This window comes from Podarcis gaigeae (assembly GCF_964106915.1).
Source record: "Podarcis gaigeae genome assembly, chromosome: 2".
Classification (NCBI taxonomy): Eukaryota; Metazoa; Chordata; class Lepidosauria; order Squamata; family Lacertidae; genus Podarcis; species Podarcis gaigeae.
The window spans coordinates 50,401,073-50,422,269 of NC_139679.1; the positions used below are offsets into that span (position 1 = coordinate 50,401,073).

Consider the following 21,197-nt stretch of genomic DNA (forward strand, 5'->3'; position numbering starts at 1 on the left):
TCTTGGCTACCATTACATTTTAGGATTCCACGCATGGAGATGGGTCCAGTAGTATTCCAATGTGGCAATCCTGAAAGCAGTTTGAGTTCCAGTGAAATAAAGTGGAATTTAGTATCACCTTTTTCTTCCTTCAGATTTCCTTAGAAATTTGCCAACTTTTTGGAAAGAAAGCCTTTTACTTAGCTCCTTAGTGGTCATCCCTAACTGGAAGAAGGCCTAAGCAAGCTGAACTGCATTTTCAAATAAATATCAACAATAATGATAGTAATAGGAATAATTAAGAAATACATTACATACTGCCATCTTCCATCTGAAAGAAGAAGAAAAGTTAGCATTAGGGTTGTCACTTAATTAAAGATATTAGCTGATTATTATGGGCTGTATTCAAAGCAGTACTAAGCAGTGCTTGCCTGATGGAAAAATCTTCCCTCTCCTCCCCTTGTGTGCTGTTCTGGGGGTTATCCTGACCCCCCCCAGCAGATGTGGAGAGGGTGGGGGAGAATGAGGGGGAAGTCCTGTTTTGCTAGCGGGAATCATTGTGTTGGCTTCTGCTAGTGCAACAATTTAGTCGAATATGGCCCTAATAAGCATATGTCATATGAACTAAATAGCTTTAAAGGCAAAAAAGCATTATTTCTTCTTTTAGATAATACATATGTGGCACAGCAGGTATAATCTTATAATAGTTATTTTCTCTAGTTTCATTTTCTCTAGCCTTAATTCAGGAAAACAGCTTGTTTTATTAGAAGGTATGTGATGTAGTTCTTAAAGTTAGGCAGATGTGAGCCTACTCTGTTCCTGGAGCAGGAAATGTTTTCAGATCAAGTACAGTGAGATTTAAACACTTGGCTCTCCCCAAAATAAGATTCAATTGTAGCAAATTAAATATAGTTTCTACACTTTCTCAAAATGCATACTTACTTCTGTCTTCCTTTCAGCTATCTGATTGTTCCTATAGGAAAGAAAGATAAAAATAATTGTATGTATCATGAGACTAGCTGGTACACTCAATATTTAAGAAAAAACATTGCTTGCAATTTACTGCCTAGTTATTTTGCTAGTCAACCTCCATCAAAGAGGCTAGAATTTAAAATTTTAGTTTCTAGGTGAAAATGTGTTATAAGCAAGGAACACCCATCTTGGGCACTGAGCATAAAAGAGCCTTGAGGGATCAGAAGTCCCATCTAGGCTATCATCCTGTTCTCACAGTAGCCAGGTGCCTATGGGAAACTTGCAAACAGGACTCAAGTGCAACTCTCCGCTTGTACTTCCAGCAGCTGGTATTCAGAGGCATACTGCCCCCAGCAGTAATAGCTTAAAGGTAAAGATACCCCTGCCGGTACGGGCCAGTCGTGTCCGACTCTAGGGTTGTGCGCTCATCTCACTTAAGAGGCCGGGGGCCAGCGCTGGCCGGAGACACTTCCGGGTCACGTGGCCAGCGCGACGAAGCTGCTCTGGCAAGCCAGCACCAGCGCAGCACACGGAAACACCGTTTACCTTCCCACTATAAAGCGGTACCTATTTATCTACTTGCACTTAGGGGTGCTTTCGAACTGCTAGGTGGGCAGGAGCTGGGATCCCGCCGCAGGGATTTGAACCGCCGACCATACGATCGGCAAGTCCTAGGCACTGAGGTTTTACCCACAGCGCCACCCGCATCCCCAATAATAGCTTAAAGGTAAAGGTACCCCTGCCCGTTCGGGCCAGTCTTGCCAGACTCTAGGGTTGTGCGCTCATCTCACTATTTAGGCCGGGAGCCAGCGCTGTCCGCAGACACATCCGGGTCACGTGGCCAGCGTGACAAGCTGCATCTGGCGAGCGAGCACACGGAACGCCGTTTACCTTCCCGCTGGTAAGCGGTCCCTATTTATCTACTTGCACCCGGAGGTGCTTTCGAACTGCTAGGTTGGCAGGCGCTGGGACCGAACGACGGGAGTGCATCCTGCGGCGGGGATTTGAACCGCCGACCGTGTGATCGGCAAGTCCTAGGCGCTGAGGTTTTACCTACAGCGCCATCCGCGTCCCTTAATAATAGCTTAGCCCTCCCTTAATTTATCTGATCCTTTTAAAGTCATCCAATTTGGTGGCCATCACTATATCTTGTGGGAGAGAATTCCAGAGTGTAGCTGTGTGCTGAGTGAGGAAGTATCAGCCCTGAATTTTCCAACATTTAGCCTCAATGGATGACCTTAAATTCTAGTATTACGAGAAAGGGGAAAAAAACCCTCTATCCACTTTGTCTGTACCATGTATAATGTACACCTTTATCATGTCTCCTGTTACTTGCCTTCTCCCCCTAAACTGAAAACTCCCACATATTGCAACCTTCTCATTTTAATGCCCATACACTTGGTCTGGAAAGTTCCTTTTGGAGCTCCTCATAATCCCTTTTTATTTTAACCATTCTGACCAATTTGATCAGCTAATCTGACTACCTTACTGCTTACCCTCTAACTCTAAACTACTAATGAACAAGTTAAAAAGCATAGAACCCAATACTGAACTTTAGAGGACACCCACTTCCTACATCTTTCCATTGGGAGAACTACCTATTAATTCCTACTCTTTTCTTGTTTCTTAACCAATTCCTGGTCCATAAGAGGGCTGTCATCTTATCCTATATAACACTTTAATCTTGCACATTTTCCTCCATTTTAACTTTTTTAAAGATGACTCTCTGCTAAATCATTACTCTTTGCCTGAACATTCAGTTACAAATGTATTTCATTCCAATTACAAAATGAACCCACCCACCTACCACTGCAAAATATGTTATTATATGGCAGAAAAAAGCCTGAGTATTCATCTTCTGACAAGTGGACCAAAGGCATGCTAGATATTAGAGCTATGCAACCAATATATTAGTAGGAAGGTCAGGAAATAACAAATCACTATATTACATATTTTGTATGCTTAGACTAAGTTTTATTTTAAAATTGTAAATGTAGGTTTACTTTATAGGTGGTGGCATCCTTCTAGAGGCAGCATTGTTTCTGTCATAGCTATCAGCTGATGGTACTGGAGGCTTCTGTATCTTTTCTAACTCTTTTCTAAAATAAAAGAAAAACAGCAAAGAATAGGGTTGATTACTTTTGGTCTGTCATGCTAAGCAGTTAATTGTGATAATCTGTGTCACAGAAAATAAAATATTTACCTCAGCTGAGGGGTCAAAGGCTATAAGGAAGGAATAAAGGAAGGTCAAATTAAATGAAAGGGTAAAATATATATTTAAAATGGATTAAAATGTAATACAGTAGAAGTGAAGACATTTCTTACCATTTTGCCTGAAAAGATGAAATAAAAAGAAAAAAAAGTTAAAGCAGCTAATTGTGATCGGTGACCACTGTCATGATCAAGTTTAATTGTCAAAACAATTTTTTTTTCTTTCCAGTAGCACCTTAAAGACCAACTAAGTTAGTTCTTAATTTTTTTGTTTTGACTATGGCAGACCAACACGGCTACCTATCTGTAAGTTTAATTGTGTGACTTTAGGACTGTCACAATTTGACTGAGAGTATGTTTGTTAACCTACTGCATAGAATACAAAAATAGGTGGTATTTTCTCTTCTCTCTCTCATAAATCTAAGACATCCTATATGGTATCTCTGAAAATGAATGTGTTCAGGTGATTATTTCCTTTTCACAAAGCAAGTATGTCGCTGACAACTGAGTTGTAAATCTCTCTTTACTTTGGCATCTCTGAGGATAGGAATATACAGTGCGTCAACCCTATCTATTTCCTTTTACCAGCTTTTAAATGTTGTGATAACCTCTAGAGAGGCAATAAGGTAAAACATTTCATACTTGTATTACTGAAGCTAAACTGAATTAATTTATAAGCATGCAACTTACTAAGGAAAGTTTGCAGTATTTGAAATGCTAAAAGACTGAGTCTTGAGAGCCTGTCTTATTGTTCAAGTCTATTCACCACTACACCTTATTAATAGTTGCTACTTCTGTTACTTTAACTGATATTTTAGATTGCCTTTTTCTGATTATCTCTCAGAATCAGGTAGTAATGTATAATGATGAAGTTTAGCTTAAAATGCTACTACAGTGAGTTACTTTTTCTTTCTAATCACCACATACAGCACATATGTGTTCATACCCTCCCCATTTATGTTACAGGTAGGTAGCTGTGTTGGTCTGCTGTAGTCGAAACAAAATAAAAAAATTCCTTCCAGTAGCACCTTAGAGACCAACTAAGTTTGTTATTGGTATGAGCTTTTGTGTGCATGCACACTTCTTCAGATACACTGAAACAGGAGCCACCAGACCCTTATATATAGTGAGAGGGTGGGGAGGGGTTTTACTCAGGTGGTGGGAATGGGTAATTGGCTGATAGGTGTGGTAACAACCACACCCATTCGCACCATCCTTCTGAGTAAAACCTCTCCCCACCCTCTCACTATATATAAGGGTCTGGTGGCTTCTGTTTCAGTGTATCTGAAGAAGTGTGCATGCACACTAAAGCTCATACCAATCACAAACCTAGTTGGTGTCAAAGGTGCTACTGGAAGGAATTTTTTTATTTTGTTTCCCCATTTATGGTCAGCTTATTTTAGTGCTTTGTACAATGTCTGGCAGTTTATAGCTATGAACCAATGCCTACCTGATCGTAGGATGTCTCTGTCAAATGGAGGCCCAGATTTTTCCAGTGAGGGCTTTTTGCTTCGATCTATGGGAGCTGGTGACAGTGAGAAACAAAAAATATTTTGTTAAACTTGGTGCAAATACTTTATTTTAGACTTTTAAAACTCCTCTACATTCAGAGAATACTCAAGCAGTTTATAGTTATCTGGTACAAAACATAACACAGATCATAAAATAGTATTAAAAGCTTAAAAAAAGAAGAATTAAGAATGGCAGAAATAAAGTTGACTAATTTGGGACAATTTGGGAAAAAATTAAAGCTTTCAACACTGAAAACATAAAAATCTTGGGGCTTGCTTCACTTCTAAGTGAAGTGAATTCCTGACAGCTGTCTGGATATGAATTTCAGCACAGTATTTCAGTAATTCTTATAAAGTAATATTCCTTTTTAGAGTTAAAATAAAAAATTGTTCAACAATTAATTGCAGGTTGTGGGAAAAGCTGGAAGGACAGATGTAAAAATAATGCTTTATGTTTAAAGCAATGTAAATATACTAAAGGATGCAGTTTTTAAAAGGTTAAATAAAAGCACTTACGTGTAAAGGGTTTGATGCTTTTTTCTCTGATACTCTCATTATTGCTTGAAGGAGAAAGGAAATGTGGCTGCTAAAGTAATAGATTTAGTAAATACTGTGTCTAGCAGAATGGTAATTACAGATTTGATTTTAATCTATTGAGATTATTTGAAGGTATTTCATAGTTGCCAACCAGTGTTCAAAATAACCAAGTATCACAGATCTGTATCACAGAACTGTTGCTTTCCTGCTTTACTTCCTCCACCCACCCCCCATGTCTGGATCTATTTCCAGTTAAACGAGGGTTGTGAATCTACACAATTTTGAAACATGCTGATTTTTTTGTTTTTGTTTTGCTAGTCCAGCCCTGATTGACGTGTGCAGTATAATCTGGCCATACTAGATACTGGGCAACTACAACAAAATAATGCAAACAACTGGTGACATTTTCAGAAATAGGGCTGGTGAATTATTCTGGTAAGGTATTAAAAAGGCTTTTCCAAAGCTGATACACAGTTGTGTAGCAGTTCCTCACTGATTGACTGTGGTTTTCTATGCACTTAATCCCCAGGAAAAAAAATAAATACAAAATGAAACAGTACATTCATTTTGCACCAATGGAACCTACCGCAGGGCTTCTGCCTCCACTTGGTGGTACAGGGGAAGATTCAGGCCTTTTTGGTGGAATGGGAGGCTGAGTAGATATTTTAGACCTTTCTGCCGGATGTCGATCTGAAGAAAGGAATAACATTAACAAAATAACAGAATATATGGGGTGGGTGGGAATCCTTCTTGCTTGATCTCATTAAAAAGACACATCTTTATATACTTTGAGACATCATTTGAGAGAACTAAATTAATCCATTCAGGAAATAAAGCACATTTTCAAGCTTGTAGTTGGTTTACCCAGAAGGGGGCACAAAAATGTTATGAAAGCTCAAGTAAAATGAAGTTTCAAAATGAATTATTTTAAAATTGCCAATAAGAGTTGGTATTTAGAAAACAAAAAATGTTTTCTGTGTCTTCTTCCCAAAACTAGACAATACTCTCTAATGCATTTCATAAATGAAAAGTGTGAAAGAACATTTAACATGGTTACCTATGTATTCTGAGGCAGCTGGTATTAAAGTGGGAGGAAATAAGGTGTTTCGGTGTGTGTCATCATCATTTGATGGAGGAGGTTCATAATCTGCTTCATCTTCAGCACCATCTTGATCATTGGGTGTTTCATAGTCCACACCATCTTCATGCTCCGGGTCATCTGGGCTTTCATAATCATCATCACTTTCATCCTGTCAAAACAGAAGTATCAGACTATCAAATATCTTAATGTAGCAAGGTTGTATTGTTACATCCCTGTGCTTTCCACTGCTGAATGAAAGTGAATTCTAGAGTTCATGAGAAATTGTAACAAAGCCTTATTCATTTAAATTGGGGAAGAATGATACATAAAAAACTCACAGGTTTGAATAAATGGGAATTGTTTATAAGTGATTGTGTTTTGATGGTGTTACAGCAGAGAAGACTAGTGTCTTCTTGGAGGCATCCTACTTTTGTGTACAGCAGGGATAGCCAACCTAGGGCCCTTCAGATGAGGACTACAACTCCCATCATCCCTGACCACTGGCCACACTGGCTGGTGCTGATGGGAATTTCACTCTAATACATCTAGATGTCACCATGTTGGCTACACCTGCTGTATAACATTACATTAGAACAGTGTTAGTGTTGCAGAGGAGGGAAAAATACATTTTGTTCAATTTAGTATACTAGCAATCTACTGAATCAAGAAACGTGATATGAGGCTGGCAAGAAGGCTTAAGCTGGAGGGTGGGCACATCACTTGGATACACAGCAGACAGGCTGAAGGCCAGCTGTTTTTGCAGAAAGAAAACGTAATCACTTCCATCAGCAACAATACTGCATCTGATACGGCAGGACTGTAGCTATCTGGGAGCTCTATACACCAGCCACCAGCAGATTGTTTATTGGGTACCACTTTAGCCTGTATATTAGAAGAAGTTTGAGTTGTAGTACAAGTGTCTGCAGAGAGTTAGGGAACGAGTCTCAACCCAGAGCTCCCAGCAGCCACACTGATGCTCTTGTTCCTATGTGAATCTGGTATACTCAGCTTGGGGATTTATAGTGCTATTTAGGCTACAATTCAAGCCTGCCTGAGCATCCAGTCAGCCTGCACATCCAGTCAGTCTGAGTATCCAGTCTCAGAAGATCAGGCCGTATAAAGTTAAGGCCCAAAAGTTTGATCAACCTGAGCAACTTGTTTCTGGTATGAAAACTTTGGGCTGTATTCAACTACATCTTACTGTGAAGAGACCTATTATAATTAATATATTATGTTCATTAATCTCAATGGCTCTACTCTGTGCAACACTTTGTTGAATAATACCCTTTGCCTAGCCCCTACTTTTTTAATGGATGCTGCCTTGAAACACATACTCTTCTTGACTTTGACCCCTCTGATTACATTTTTAGACCCTCCATTCACATTCAAGGAAATATGAGTAAATGCCCCTGCAGACCTTCCCTGTCATGGACTGAGCACACAGAGCAATACACACAGGGACACTGGGGTAGTGGGTGGGGCTTGCGTATGAACACAGAGTGTTCACATGAACATGCCCTCTTGTGCCTTCATATACTCAGATGCAACATCGGTATCAGAGAAGAAAAGAAGAGAGCAAACCCTCATAGGTGAACTCCTATGGCACTTGTCTTTTGAGCTCTAGGATTCAGTTATATCTGCCTCAAGCATTTAATTGTGCAAATCGGATAAGATTTCTCAGACTGGACCTCCAGTGAAACATTGGTAACCAGTTAATTGGAAATATATTATTTTCATATGTGCCCCCTTCAAACATGCCTCTATTTCCTTGAACCTGTAGAATAGGCAAGCAGCTGGTCTTTCTGAACAGTCCCAGAGAATGAGATAATCAAGGATGTTTACTCCATCTATCTTAAAAAGTTGAAGAAATCTTATTTTTTATTTTGTCAAGTTTCAATAGCAGCTTCAGCCCCCAAACAACCTACATTGGATGCCTCTAAAGAGGAACATATGAGTGCAGTGATATTTGCCATGTCATTCTTTTAAGCTGAATATTTTTGTAGTGTTGATAAAAAATACTTACAAAGGAAGACCAACCATCACCTTCATCCTGTCTATATTCTATGGAAAGGCAACAAAAATCACACAGCAGCTATAAATCTCCAAGTTCACGATGGTTTTACAATTAACAATTAAATAACTACAAGAATAGTTGTGGCAGACATTAATGAAACAGCCAAGGCTGATTCACACATGCATACATATTACCTGGTCAGTCACTTCAGTTGAGAAACATTGTATAAAGTGATATAAAAGCTCTCTGGGTATTGTTTGATGATGTTCATTTCACACATATTGCCATATGAATAGGAAAATAAGGACAATTCCAGATGCACAACTCAGCAAATTTTAGGTAACCAACACATGTGTGATTAATATATAATGATCTCTATCAAATAAAACATGAAATATTAGGTCAAGAATTACTTTCATGTGCACATGATCCAATTTACACTAGGGAATTTAATAAAGTATTCAATTCTGCAGCTCTGGCACCAACCATCAATTGGCATATATGTTAAGATAAAACTTTAACAGTAAATTCTAGCGTCGTAAAAATCACGTTAAAATCTGACCGTATGCTCTGTAAAAGGATTGTTTTGGCTATATGAGATTTCAAAAGAAGCACTTTCACTGTATGACCCAGGCCCAGAGCTGAGGTACATACCTTGGCTTAATAAGCTGTGGTATGCATGATCCTTGTTCCTTTGTGCTCTATCCCCATGCTGCCCTTTCCTTTATAGTCACCAGGATAAAAACAAGTTAGGATCTTAAACCAGTGTCAAGTTTTTGGCTTCTTGGTCCTGGTAACCCTGGTAACAGGAAACAACAAAGACTTCCTCTTTTGAGAGAAGGGGGGAAAGCCAGCATGAGGATGGAGTACAGAGGCAAAGGGGGCCCATGCAGATATTGCCTTATTAAGTGAAAAATGTAACTCCACACTAGGCTTCTTGAGCAGCTTTACAACTGCATGAGTGTACAATTGCTACTTTGAAAATATATAAGAATTAGCATAAGGAGAATTAGAAATTCTGTGTACATTACTAGGGATCAGTTTTTCTTGTGCTACATTTTGTTTATAAACACTAGCATGTTATATATTTCCCCACTGAGTAAGAAAAGGTTTGATCCATTTAAAACTTGCATTTAGGCTCCCCTGAAATAAATGTGAAAAGTTAGACATGACTTAAGTCCCATTGATTTTAATAGGAACTAAATGCAATTAACTTAGGGAGCAATCAAAACCAATGATTTGTTGGGATGAGAGGGGTTTGGAAAAATGTGGATTTCTGGCTGAGCCTGGGCTCAGCTGGCGCTATGTTGGCTAAAGTCTGCTGTCCTGGCTCAACTGTACATACACTCTGTGAGTCTTCTATTCTGGCTCAGCTGCTTCTGCTGAATGGAAAACCAACACAGTGTACAGTATATCCAAACTCTTATTCCAAACTCCATTCAGGTCATGTAACCTAGCAACCCAGTGGAAATTAAGTGGCAAAAAGGGTGGTACAAGTCAAACTCAATTTTAAACATTTAGTTTCTCTTCCGCTAGTCTTGGACTGCTTCTAAGAAAAGTCTGCACCAGCACAGTCTACCATGGTGTAAATTACAATGTCTTCCTGTAGTTTGGATTGCTCTGCTAGTCTGGATCCAATCCATAGACAGAGAACACTACAGAACAAAACTGAATTTGAAGAGGGTGGCTTCTAAATATCTGGAAATTGGACACAGATATAAATTGGCAGTGTATTTACCTGGATTTTCAGGTACCTTCTGTGTTTGTGACCTGCTGCAATTTTGGGAGGAAAATGAGAAAGTTAATAGTTCATATTTCAATTATAAATTGAATATATTTGAGGTGAGCATTATAATACCTAGCCATCATGTATCCAAATAAATGTGCATTTTAACCGACAACATTTAGGCAAAACGTGCCGAAATACAGTGCCTAAAATGATAACATGTAAAATCCTGGCAAAGTGCAAAAGATCCGTAACATAACACCTGGAAGAATAAGGTTGTGTGGTTAAACAGATGCCATTTGCCACTGTCCTGTGAGATTCCCCAACTCTGCCCCTCTTTGCTGCCTGTAGTTTTGTGAGGCAAAAAACTTTGCAGCACACTGACATGACGTGTTTGGTATTACTTTGTTGCCAGGGAGGAAAGCAAGGAATAAATAGAGTACTGATGTTTTTAGCAACAATCAGAGGTATCCTACAGCTTCATGTTGCTGCCTCAGATACTTCCTTTGAGCAAATACAGTAAAATCACAAATGAGTATCTTGTTTTGCAGTTTTGAACAACAAGCTGTTTGAGGCCAGTGCTCCTCCCATGAACATTGAGGAGGAAATAAGTTTCTCTTTTTTAAAAGCTAAAACCTCAGAAGTAGCATTTTAAAGCAGGAGCAACTGACTGCCCCAGCAAACCGTTCTCAGTTTAAGTAGCCCAATGTGCTCCTCTGGGATATATACAAACCACAATAACCTCTGAAGTGGTTTACAAGGATACAATACAGAAAAAATATATATACCGTATTTAAAACAACAAAATCAGCTAAAAAGCCTGCTTCAGTTTAAAAGCTTGCAAGAGAAGGAGGAGGAGGAGGAGGAGGAGGAGGAGGAGGAGGAGGAGAAGAAGAAGAAGAAGAAGAAGAAGAAGAAGAAGAAGTCTTCCATAGACAATGGAAATTCAGTACGAAGGGTCTGACCTCAACTAGAAGGAAGTTCCAGAAAATTCAGTCTACAATGCTAAACACACTGCTCCTGGTGCGTAGGAACAGTGACTCCCCTAAAGTTGTCAGTGATCAAGCAGGGATATAAAGGATTAGGCAGTTTTTGACCCAAATTGTTAAGGCCTTTGTAATTTAATACAAGGACCTTGAACCTGGCTTGGTGGTGTATGGGCAGCTAATGCAAATTTCTGAGCATCTGATTTATATGCTGGCAACAGTCTGGCAGCAGTCTAGATGCAGCTTTTTGCATCAGCTGGAGCCTCTGGATCAGGCCCAAGGGTAGCCCCATGCAGAGTTCATTCCAGTAATCAAGTCCTGCGGTTTCCGGTGCATGGCCCATCATGGCCAGACTATCCCTGTCCAAGAATGGCAGATGATGTACTAGCCACAGCAGGTAAAAGGCATTCCATGCACTAATGATCTACAAACCATTTAAACACAAAGCATCTCAATCACACTCATTTGGGATTCTAGAATAAATATCTGGGTTCATGTTCAGGTTAGATCGGGTCTTCTGAAATTTTGGACTTGTTTTTTCTATTCATTCATGGAGTATGGAAACCATATTTAATGTATTCAAATTAAGTTATACAATCGAAGGTGTACATGGTCACCTGTTTGCTGCTCCTCCACATCTCATTTAAATATAGTGGCCTTTTTTCCTCCACCCCATGGTTAAATTTGATTATGTTCTCATTCACCAATTTCTACTCCAAGAAATTCAAAAAAGAACTCATTTACTGTTGTAACAAGAAAAAAAATACTGAACAATTTCCCTACCTTTTTGGAAAAAAACTTTTTCTTTCTTCATGTCGGTTTATTTCCTGACTTAACTTGCTTAGAATTCTAAGGTAAAAAAACGTGTTATTAGAGCAAGTCAATATGTTGGAAGGAGAATCTCAGTTGTATTGTACAATTCAGCCAAAGTTAAGCATTTTTATTAACGTCAATGGGAAAAAGTTAAGCACATGCTCAGGTCTATGGTTAAAAATAATGAGAATAAAAGGTGCATTTTGTCCTAGTTTTTCTTATTTGTTTTAATGTGGTAAATTCAAACTGTTGAATATAAGAATGATTTCTTTTTTAGCAGAGGAATGAAAGACAGAGACAACAAAATATATGTTTTTCTCAATTTCATGCGAACAGATAAACCTGCTGTTAAGTGGAGCTATGACATTAGAATAATTTTAACACCCAAACGAAGCAATTAGTAAACTCAGTGCAGAGCATGGCAGCTTTGGCACATTGCTACTAAAAGAGAAAAGAAAACAAATAATAAGGTAGAAACCCCATGCATTAAATACATGTTGTTTTCATAGACCAGGCATGGCCAAACTTGGCCCTCCAGCTATTTTGGGACTACAATTCCCATCATCCCTGATCACTGGTCCTGTTAGCTAGGGATGATGGGAGTTGTAGTCCCAAAACAGCTGGAGGGCCACGTTTGGCCATGCCTGTCATGGACGAACAACACATTGTCTTCTTTCTCAAGTTATGCTAAACCATGGATTAGTGTAACATGCATGAGTAGGAATGAGCCACAGAGAGTCTCAGTCATGCTTTCATCCCATCTCTTCCTCTTGCACAGCTGGGATCATTTGCTTTCCTTTAACCATGGTTTGTTGTGTAATTTGGCATAAAAAACTAAGATTAGATCTCTAGTTTATTTCAAACACCCAGCTTCAAACTGGTTTCTTAAGGTATTAAGAAGCTAGGTATTAACCACAATTGTGTATAAGGGTGAAACTGTGGTTAACTAAATGTAGTAGTTTCTGAAGTTCTATCTTCAGCCATGTGGAAGGACAGGGGAGGATGTAATGTGCAAGTTGCAGGCTTGTTGGAGCTCATTCCTGCCTTTGCAAAACACACTAAACCATGGATTTGTGTGATTTGCAAATGGGTTAGGGTTAGGGTCTAAACCACTGAGCCTCTTGGGATTGCTGATCTTAAGGTTGGCAGTTCGAATCCATGTGACAGGGTGAGCTCCCGTTGCTTTGTCCCAGCTCCTGCCAACCTAGCAGTTTGAAAGCATACCAGCGCTAGTAGATAAATAGGTACTCCTGTGGCAGGAAGGTAAATGGTGTTTCCATGTGCTCTGGCACTCGTCACAGTGTTCCATTCACCACAAGTGGGTTTAGTCATGCTGGACAAACACACACACAGTTGTACTCAGTACTGTGCGAGGGGTTTTTCACATCCTTCCTCCCCACTGCAGATCCCTGTGGCTTCCCTCAAAGTCTCCTGTGAGGGTTTGAGGACCCCCATAAAGGCCTGGGGTGTGGGATCTGCAGTGGGAATTGCCAGTAATCCTGTGCAGGCAGCTTGTGCAAATGGAAAGTTGTTGCCTTCACTTAATATTTGGTTATTTCTCCCCCCACCCCGTTAATTCCTCATCATAGGCTCTGCTATGCTGTCCACAGTTTATCCTGCACTTTCCCCCCTTCTTAGAACTAAGTATCTCATACATCAGATGCTACTAGCCTTATAGTGATGTCCCTCATGTTCTCTTGTAGGAACATTTCATAGCATTCCTCATTCTAACCATTTTAATTTGCCCCCCACAGTAGGATTTGTGCACATGTTCTCATTCACCAATTCCTACTCCAAGAAACAGCTAGAAATCACAGAAAGACAACTGAGAGCTGTTTGCGTAAAACCCCATTAATTCCTGATCTTTGTGTTCCTTCATAACTGGGAATGAGGCTTTTAACAGAGCTTCTATGAAGTGAGTCATGAGAGGTGATGTAGACATACACTTGCTGCTGTAAACAGCCAGTCTGAGGAAAATCCCTTGAATGCTTGAAGCGTTTAATGATGCTGATATTGAAGTAGTGTCAAAACATGCTACCTCCTTTTACTGAAACCGTTGATGGCTTTGTTTCCATGTTAGAATAACTTCTGCAAGCTCATGAATGCAATAACATCATTTTAATAGTGTTGTGCAATTATGATATTACCTGAAACCCAACATTACCCTGAAATCCTCTTATCCAGGCAAAATGTACCCAACTCCCTCAACCATTCATCATAAGGCTTGGTTTCCAAACGGTGATCATCTTGGTCACCCTCCTCTACAAGAATATCATGGGGGACTATGTCAAAAGCCTTACTGAAATCAAGATACACTATGTCCACAGCATTCTCCTGATCTAACAAGCTTGTAACTATCAGAAAAAGAAATGAGATTTGTCTGGCATGATTTGTTTTTGAGAAACCTATGCTGGGTCTTAGTAAACACAGCATAGTTTTCGAGTTGCTCATAGACCAACTGTTTAATTATCTGTTGGAGGACCTTTCCTGGTATTGACATCAAGCTGACAAGTCAGTAGTTATCTAGGTCTTCTTCCCTCTCCCCCCCCCTTTGAAGATGAAGACAACGTTTTCCCGCCTCAAGTCTGCAGGTACCCCACCTGTTCTCTAAGAATTCTCAAAGATTATAGATAAGAGGCTCTGAGACTACATCTGCAAGCTCCTTTAGTACCCTTGGGTGCAGCTTATCAGGCCTTGCAGATTTGAAATCATTTGAAGCAGCCAGGTGTTCCCTTAACACCTCTTTTCCTATCTTGGGCTATAGCTCCCTCCTTACGTCATTTATTCTGTTATCACCAGGATGCGCACCAGAAAGTGAAGCCCACCAAAGATTGATATTAGAATCTGCGCCTTTAGTTTGTGCATTAATAATCTAGAGTTAGAGGTGAGCAGTAATGTAGCCGAGTTTGCTGATACCAAATTGTTCAAAGTAGTTAAAATACAACCAGATTGTTAGGAACTCCAAGCTGGGCAAATGTGCAGTAAAATGGCATAAACAATTCAATGTAAGCAAAAGAGGCACTTTTTTTTACAGAGTGCATAGGTAAACTATGGAATTTGCTCCCCCAAGATGTAGTAGCCACCAACTTGTATGGCTTTAAAAAGGATTATAATAATAATAATAATAATAATAATAATAATAATAATAATAATAATTTTTATTTGTACCCTGGCCAGCAGGACCCTTCTTATGTTATTAAAATAATACTTTTAACCATCTGCAGCCTGTACTACAGATAGCTTCTATTTATCATTATTTTTCATGGCTGAACAAAAGTTGTTTTCTGAATGAAATTTTAACATGGGCAGCTGCCTTCTACAGAGTCTGTCTAGCTCAATATTGTCTACAGTGCCTGGTTACATAGCTCTGGGTTTTCAGACAGCACCCCCACTCAGTTCTATCTAGAAAGGCCTGTGACTGAAACTAGGGCCTTTTGCATGCAAAGAACATGTCCTTGCTACATGTAAAGGGCTGCTGTGAACACACCATACACCAAGCTTTTACAGGTCCTGTGTTGAATTGTGTCCCTCTGCCCCCTTCCTCCCCTATCCCTAAACAGCTGGTAATGCTGCAGCAATTATTTGATCAGTGCTACATGTGCACAATCTATCCAATGTGCATCTGTAGCTCAAAGTAAAGAGTTTTAATGCATTCTTTTATGAAATGTTACAAGGAATGGCAGTGCCTCTACACCATTTCTTTCTTGACTATTTCAAGCACGAGGCCTGTGAATCTGCAGCTAAGGAAGGAAGTATAAAAACCACACTGCTTAGTTATAAGGGAGTGGGGGTTGCATGTGATTAAGGATAAGAGCAGGCAGCAGACTTGCAGAAAATATTATTCATACTCCTGTCTCTTGTCTCTTGTCTCCTGTCTCCCTCCCACATGGACAGGTCAAAGTTTTTGGAACATTTTAATTTTCCTCTCACTCATAATTCCAAATAGGAGGATGTGGCTAGCTTAATTTCGCTAAAGGTTGGAGACAAAACAAAGCTTGTATCTTGAGCAGCAGTGGGAAACCTCTGGTCTGCCAACTTAATTAGACCTGCCAGGCCTCCCCACTAGGCCTATCAGGGTGTTTTGCCTAAGCCAAGGCCTTGTGCCAGTGCTTTTGTAAGAACCAACATAGCTTTGAAACAAGCTTTCCAAGCACCAACACTCACCCAATCAGCAGTGCTTACAGAGACACAGTTGCGGTTTTGTAAGTGTTGCCAATCAATGGTGCTTGCAAAGCTCTGTACCTTTACCCGTGTGGCTTTATTTTTAACCATGTAGGCAAAGGGAAATGGGTTGCTTTATATCATTGTGACACCATTGTAACTTTGGGTGACTGACACCTGTCAAAGGTGGCTCATGAGATGTGGGGGAAGTATGATCTGGCTGGCCAGCATGATCCAATTCCCTTTTCCTGCATTTGTTGCCCAATTTGAAATTTCATGTAATGACCCTCTAAGTCATTCTCTGTTACTTGATTTCAAAAGAGGAAACTTCTCAAGAATGAGTAGATAAAAGGAAGTTGAAAGGGGAAATCAATAGGGTCAAATCTGTCTGGCACAGGGATGAAAGAAGGCATTGGCTTCCATTCCAAGCTACTTTTGTTTCAGGCAGTGCTGTTCACATTAAAGTGTAGTTTGGCTTCTAACAAATTGTGTTATTCATCACACTGCCCACTGTGGTGGAATGTTATTTAATTAATTATGTAACTAACTGCATTATGACTACTTTGTTCCACACCATTCACCTCAGCAAAAAGACCGTTCATTTTAATGCAAAGGAAACACAATGCAAATGGAACAAAACATCAGCTGTGTATTGTTTAAGGACTGAAAACAGCAGCAGCAGCAAACACCAATCATGTTCACTGGATTGATTTCTATTCCAGACATGGGATGCATTAGTGAACATATCACATCTGCTCCAGCCAGCATGCCTAATGATTAGGCATTAGTATTAGTGTATGATGTGGGATACTGAAGACTTGCTGGTACTGGATTACAGTGGTACCTTGGGTTACAGACGCTTCAGGTTACATACGCTTCAGGTTACAGACTCCGCAAACCCAGAAGTAGTACCTCAGGTTAAGAACTTTGCTTCAGGATGAGAACAGAAATCGTGCTCCGGCGGCACAGCAGCAGCAGGAGGCCCCATTAGCTAAAGTGGTGCTTCAGGTTAAGAACAGTTTCAGGTTAAGAATGAACCTTCAGAATGAATTAAGTTCTTAACCCGAGGTACCACTGTATTATTATTATATATATATAAACCTTTATTTGGGATGTGGAAAGTGAAATCAGGGCAGGGCATCATAAGGCTTTGCTGGCAGTTCTGTCTTGAAGTTATGGATACTAAGAACAATAAGTCTCTCTACTTTTATGTGGAACATGCTAAATTATTCACTATGTGAGATCTTATTGAATAGATTTCTGTAGAGACTTCTGGTCTTGGGGCATCAGAGTCCCTCCCAGTCTCTTCTTGTGGTGCACAGTTCTGGCTCCCTGCTTGTCTGCCTGCCTACCAATTATTTAGGACAGTTGGCAAATAATACAGATTGCTATCTAAAACTAACAACTAAAATGAAAAAAGAGAACAACCTCAAATATAAATGGCAACATCGACAGCAACGGTTCCCTGAGATAAGTGGGCTTTGCAATGCTTTCTGAGAGCTAGTGGAGATGGATGTTCGTTACATTGAAGGTGACAATGGAAAAAGTCCTAGACATCACAAGCTATTTTCCCCCTCCATGGCACAATAGATCCATTGCAAACAAAACAGACACCTACTAGCATGAGAAAGAAGAAGCACAGGATGGATGAACTTTAAAGGCTAAGTTGCTAACACCACTACCAACAAAACCCCAGAAACCACAAGTAGGAAAGGGGGAAAATCAAAGCACCCACTCCATCCTGCTTCCACAAGGGTGGAAATCTGGTCAGTCTCAGGTCCTGCTTAACAGAAAGCCAGCTATCAACCATATACCAAACAAGCACTGGCCAGTATGAATAAAAAAACTGACCAATGTAATTTGGCATTTACACCAAAAATGCTACCAACATCCCTTGACAAATGAAAACTCAAGCTCCTTTGCCCATTAGCTCCCAGCCAGAAGTCACTCTCTGGGCTTCAGTGATATTAAAAGGGCAAAGCTCACTAGGAAGCAAGAGTCTTAGAGAGTCTGGGTAACAGAATTACAGATTTGGAAGGGATCTTGAAAATCAATTCCTGCTCAGTGCAGAATCTACAGGATGTGCAACTACAGCAACCCTGACAAAAGGGCCACCCAGGCTCTGCTCAGATACCTCCAAGTGAACCAAGAAGCCTACTGTCTCTTGAGCTGCTTCTGTGATGGCTGTCTTAAAGCTGTGGGGAATGCTGGTTGGACTGGATTGTGTTTGGCAATGCCAACAAGCCAGTCCCCTTATCAAATTTATACAATCATATAAAATTAAGCAGCTGCTATTAACTTTATTTAAAAACCTGATATGCTTTATAATGACAAATGTGTGATTTCCGTTTGGCAGTAGCCAGAGTCAAGCGTAGGTCAGCAATAAAAAAACATGGTGTCGATGCAGTTAAGTCTTTATTCAAAGAAACCAAAGCAGCACGGGCCTAGTGGTCCCAGCAACTGCTGCCCAGTAGGTCTTGCTCAAATGAAACAGTCTCAAGGACTGAAGGTCCTTCCCACCACTTTCTAATTCTCCTCCTCTCTGGTTGGTCACTGTGAAAACAGGATGCTGGACTAGATGGGTCATTAGCCTGATCCAGCAGGCTCTCCTTATGTTCTTAAGTATTTGTTTCCCAGTTCCTACTGGCAACATTTGCCAGACATCAGGCCACATTTGTAGAACAAACTGAGTATTCTCAGTTCCACTGAAAACTGAAGTACAGCTTCCACTGAAGAAGGTACCAGCTACAACACAACTTTCAGGCTGGAAACACTTTAGGATTTGGGATGCCTTTCTTACAATTGGATCTTCTCATGAAAAATCTTCCAAGCTAATGCAACTGAAGCAGATCAGCTAGCTTTTCTGAGAATAAGGGCTTGTCCACATTTTAGCATCATTTAACTGTTAATCTACTCCCCGCTCTCCACATTTGAAAAAGACCAGGGTAGTCCATAGGCAAAAGCATAAAGTAAGTAAGGCAACCAGAAAATAAATGAAAATATCAAGGAAGTAGTGAGCACATAAAGCAGCAAGTGACAATTCACCCACCCACCCAAAAACTCAAAAACAATTGGTCTGTGACCATGAGTGGAGGGGTTTATAGCCTGATTTTCCCCAATTTATCAGATTATCCCTGCACCAGGAAAATCTAAATTTACAGCGGGGGGGGGGGCTTGGGGATAATGTTATGTAAACTATGCAAACTAATGAAACACAAACAGATGCAAACCCTAAATCTACGCATGAGGAAGCAACACAGAATCACATTGGATGAAAGGCTGGATTGGGTGGGGAGGATATGTCTTCACTTTACATAGTAGTTCTAATACATTTATTTCATTTATTATGTATTTAAAACTTCTATATTTTGCTTTTCCCTTCCACAAAGGAGTTGCTCATGGCTTACAAATATAAAAAACACTCATCAAATGATTACAATACAAATGATCAACCTAAAAACAGCAGCAAAATACAAGAACACAACGAGCATCTCTTACAACCAATACGTTAACCAACTGAATCAAATGCATGTTTAAAAATTAACATTTTCAGTTTCTGTCGAAACTGAAATAGAGGAAGATAACCTAGCTTCTTGGGTGAGGGAATTCCACCAGGAAAGTTATCTTGGTGTTACCACCAGTCATGCCTCAGAATAGCTTACTCAAGAGGGCCATAACAGCTGATCTTAAAGGATGGACAGATTCAGCACATATGCAATAAAGGATTCATAAGGCCAGTGTGTGGGAGAGATAGACGTAAGATTTAGGACTTCTGTGTTTGAGGAAGTCTGATGTACTGAAGTATCAAGATACTTCTAAATGATTAAAGGGATTTGATGACACATTCTTTGTCCTGAAAGCAAATTCCTTGAAATACAGCAAATATGTATTCTGTAGACTACTTACATAAAGTATGTAAGGGTGCTTCCAGATGATTGTTTACTGTAGGATGTGTGCTCCTTATGCATACAATTCTTGAAATTTTACAATTACCAAACCATATAAAAGATACAAAAAATGGGATCTCACCCCTAGAGACTCAAATCTCACAGCCTCATGCTTCCAGTTGTGTGGCAACATTGGTTACAGTATACAATCATATCAGCCCAAAAATTCTATAGTGTGAGGGTGTGTGTGTGTGTGTGTGTGTGTGTGTCCTGCCCTCTTTCCTGCAGCGGTGTATGTATGAAATGGGTACCTGAAAAGGTATCGCTTTTTATTCCCTTTGGTATTTTTATTTTATTGGTTAGCTTCTCTGTTAACACTAGTTGCCAGATTTTCTTGTACTGTACCATGAAGTCAGCATGGCACCCTCCAAAAGTTTTCAATAATTGGCTATCGTTAGTCTTGCTGCTAGCAATAACTGTCCAATGTGTTTATAATGCAGGTCCACATTATCTCCTGAATAAAGGTTGAATAATGCCAGCTTGGGTTGTTTAATAGCATTCTGCCCTTTTATTGCTTTGATTTCTCTGAACACCCAAACATGTTCACCTTTGTACAGGTCTACCACACGTACGGATGTAATTCCCCTACCCCAAAATGTACATCCCCTCCAACAGGCTTGAATGCAATTTGTTTGCGGCATCCACGTGGCACTTCTGGCATCGTTTGCACAGACCTCACAAACATTGGTCTCAGTGGGAGCTAACTGCAACTAAGTCTGGATCCAGACCAATGTCTTTAATATTTCTTTTAGAAAAGGAAGCACTAGTTCAATACATTTTGCTGCCTGAAGCAGTCAAAATGATGCACTCACACTAAGGAGGACACTTTTAAAAATCTTACTGCCCCGCTTCAGTTCATCTATCCCCACTACTCTTTAGTTGTTTCACCCTGTTGCATGAACAGGATTGGCCCCAAGAAAATGCATTTGATGAAAGCCGAGGGGAACAGATTTTATCTGTCTTCTCCATACCATACAGTAACTTTGTACCCATTTTCCACATCCACCTTAGAATCTGATTATATCATCTGATTTACTTACGGCATTCTTAGCTTTGGAAACTTCTGAATATCATTTTCAGACATATTCTGAAACAGAAACATATGCAGTATGTTATAATGGTGCCTGTACAACACGTTTTGGTCATTGTAGTTTTGATTATTATAAAATAAAACTAAAAGTGCTGTAGTTACATAGAAGTGGTATTTAAAACTTGACAATCTGCTTAAATGTGACAGATACAATGCACCACAGAGTAAC

General features: G+C 39.9%; 2 protein-coding genes across 4 annotated transcripts in view; one reads left to right on the forward strand and one right to left on the reverse strand.

Annotated features, from left to right (window-relative positions):
- KCNIP1 (potassium voltage-gated channel interacting protein 1) overlaps positions 1–21,197 on the forward strand; it is a 564,777-nt gene that overhangs the window by 14,075 nt on the left and 529,505 nt on the right. The gene's annotated exons all lie outside the window — the stretch shown is intronic.
- Positions 1–21,197, reverse strand: part of LCP2 (lymphocyte cytosolic protein 2) — a 37,620-nt gene that overhangs the window by 9,710 nt on the left and 6,713 nt on the right. Inside the window, 14 exon segments of the mRNA XM_083728109.1 lie at positions 17–139; positions 298–310; positions 922–952; positions 2,955–3,040; positions 3,042–3,050; positions 3,155–3,174; positions 4,613–4,687; positions 5,190–5,259; positions 5,797–5,900; positions 6,268–6,460; positions 8,315–8,352; positions 10,044–10,078; positions 11,801–11,866; positions 20,979–21,025. Of these exon segments, the coding sequence (XP_083584235.1) occupies positions 17–139; positions 298–310; positions 922–952; positions 2,955–3,040; positions 3,042–3,050; positions 3,155–3,174; positions 4,613–4,687; positions 5,190–5,259; positions 5,797–5,900; positions 6,268–6,460; positions 8,315–8,352; positions 10,044–10,078; positions 11,801–11,866; positions 20,979–21,025 (910 nt within the window).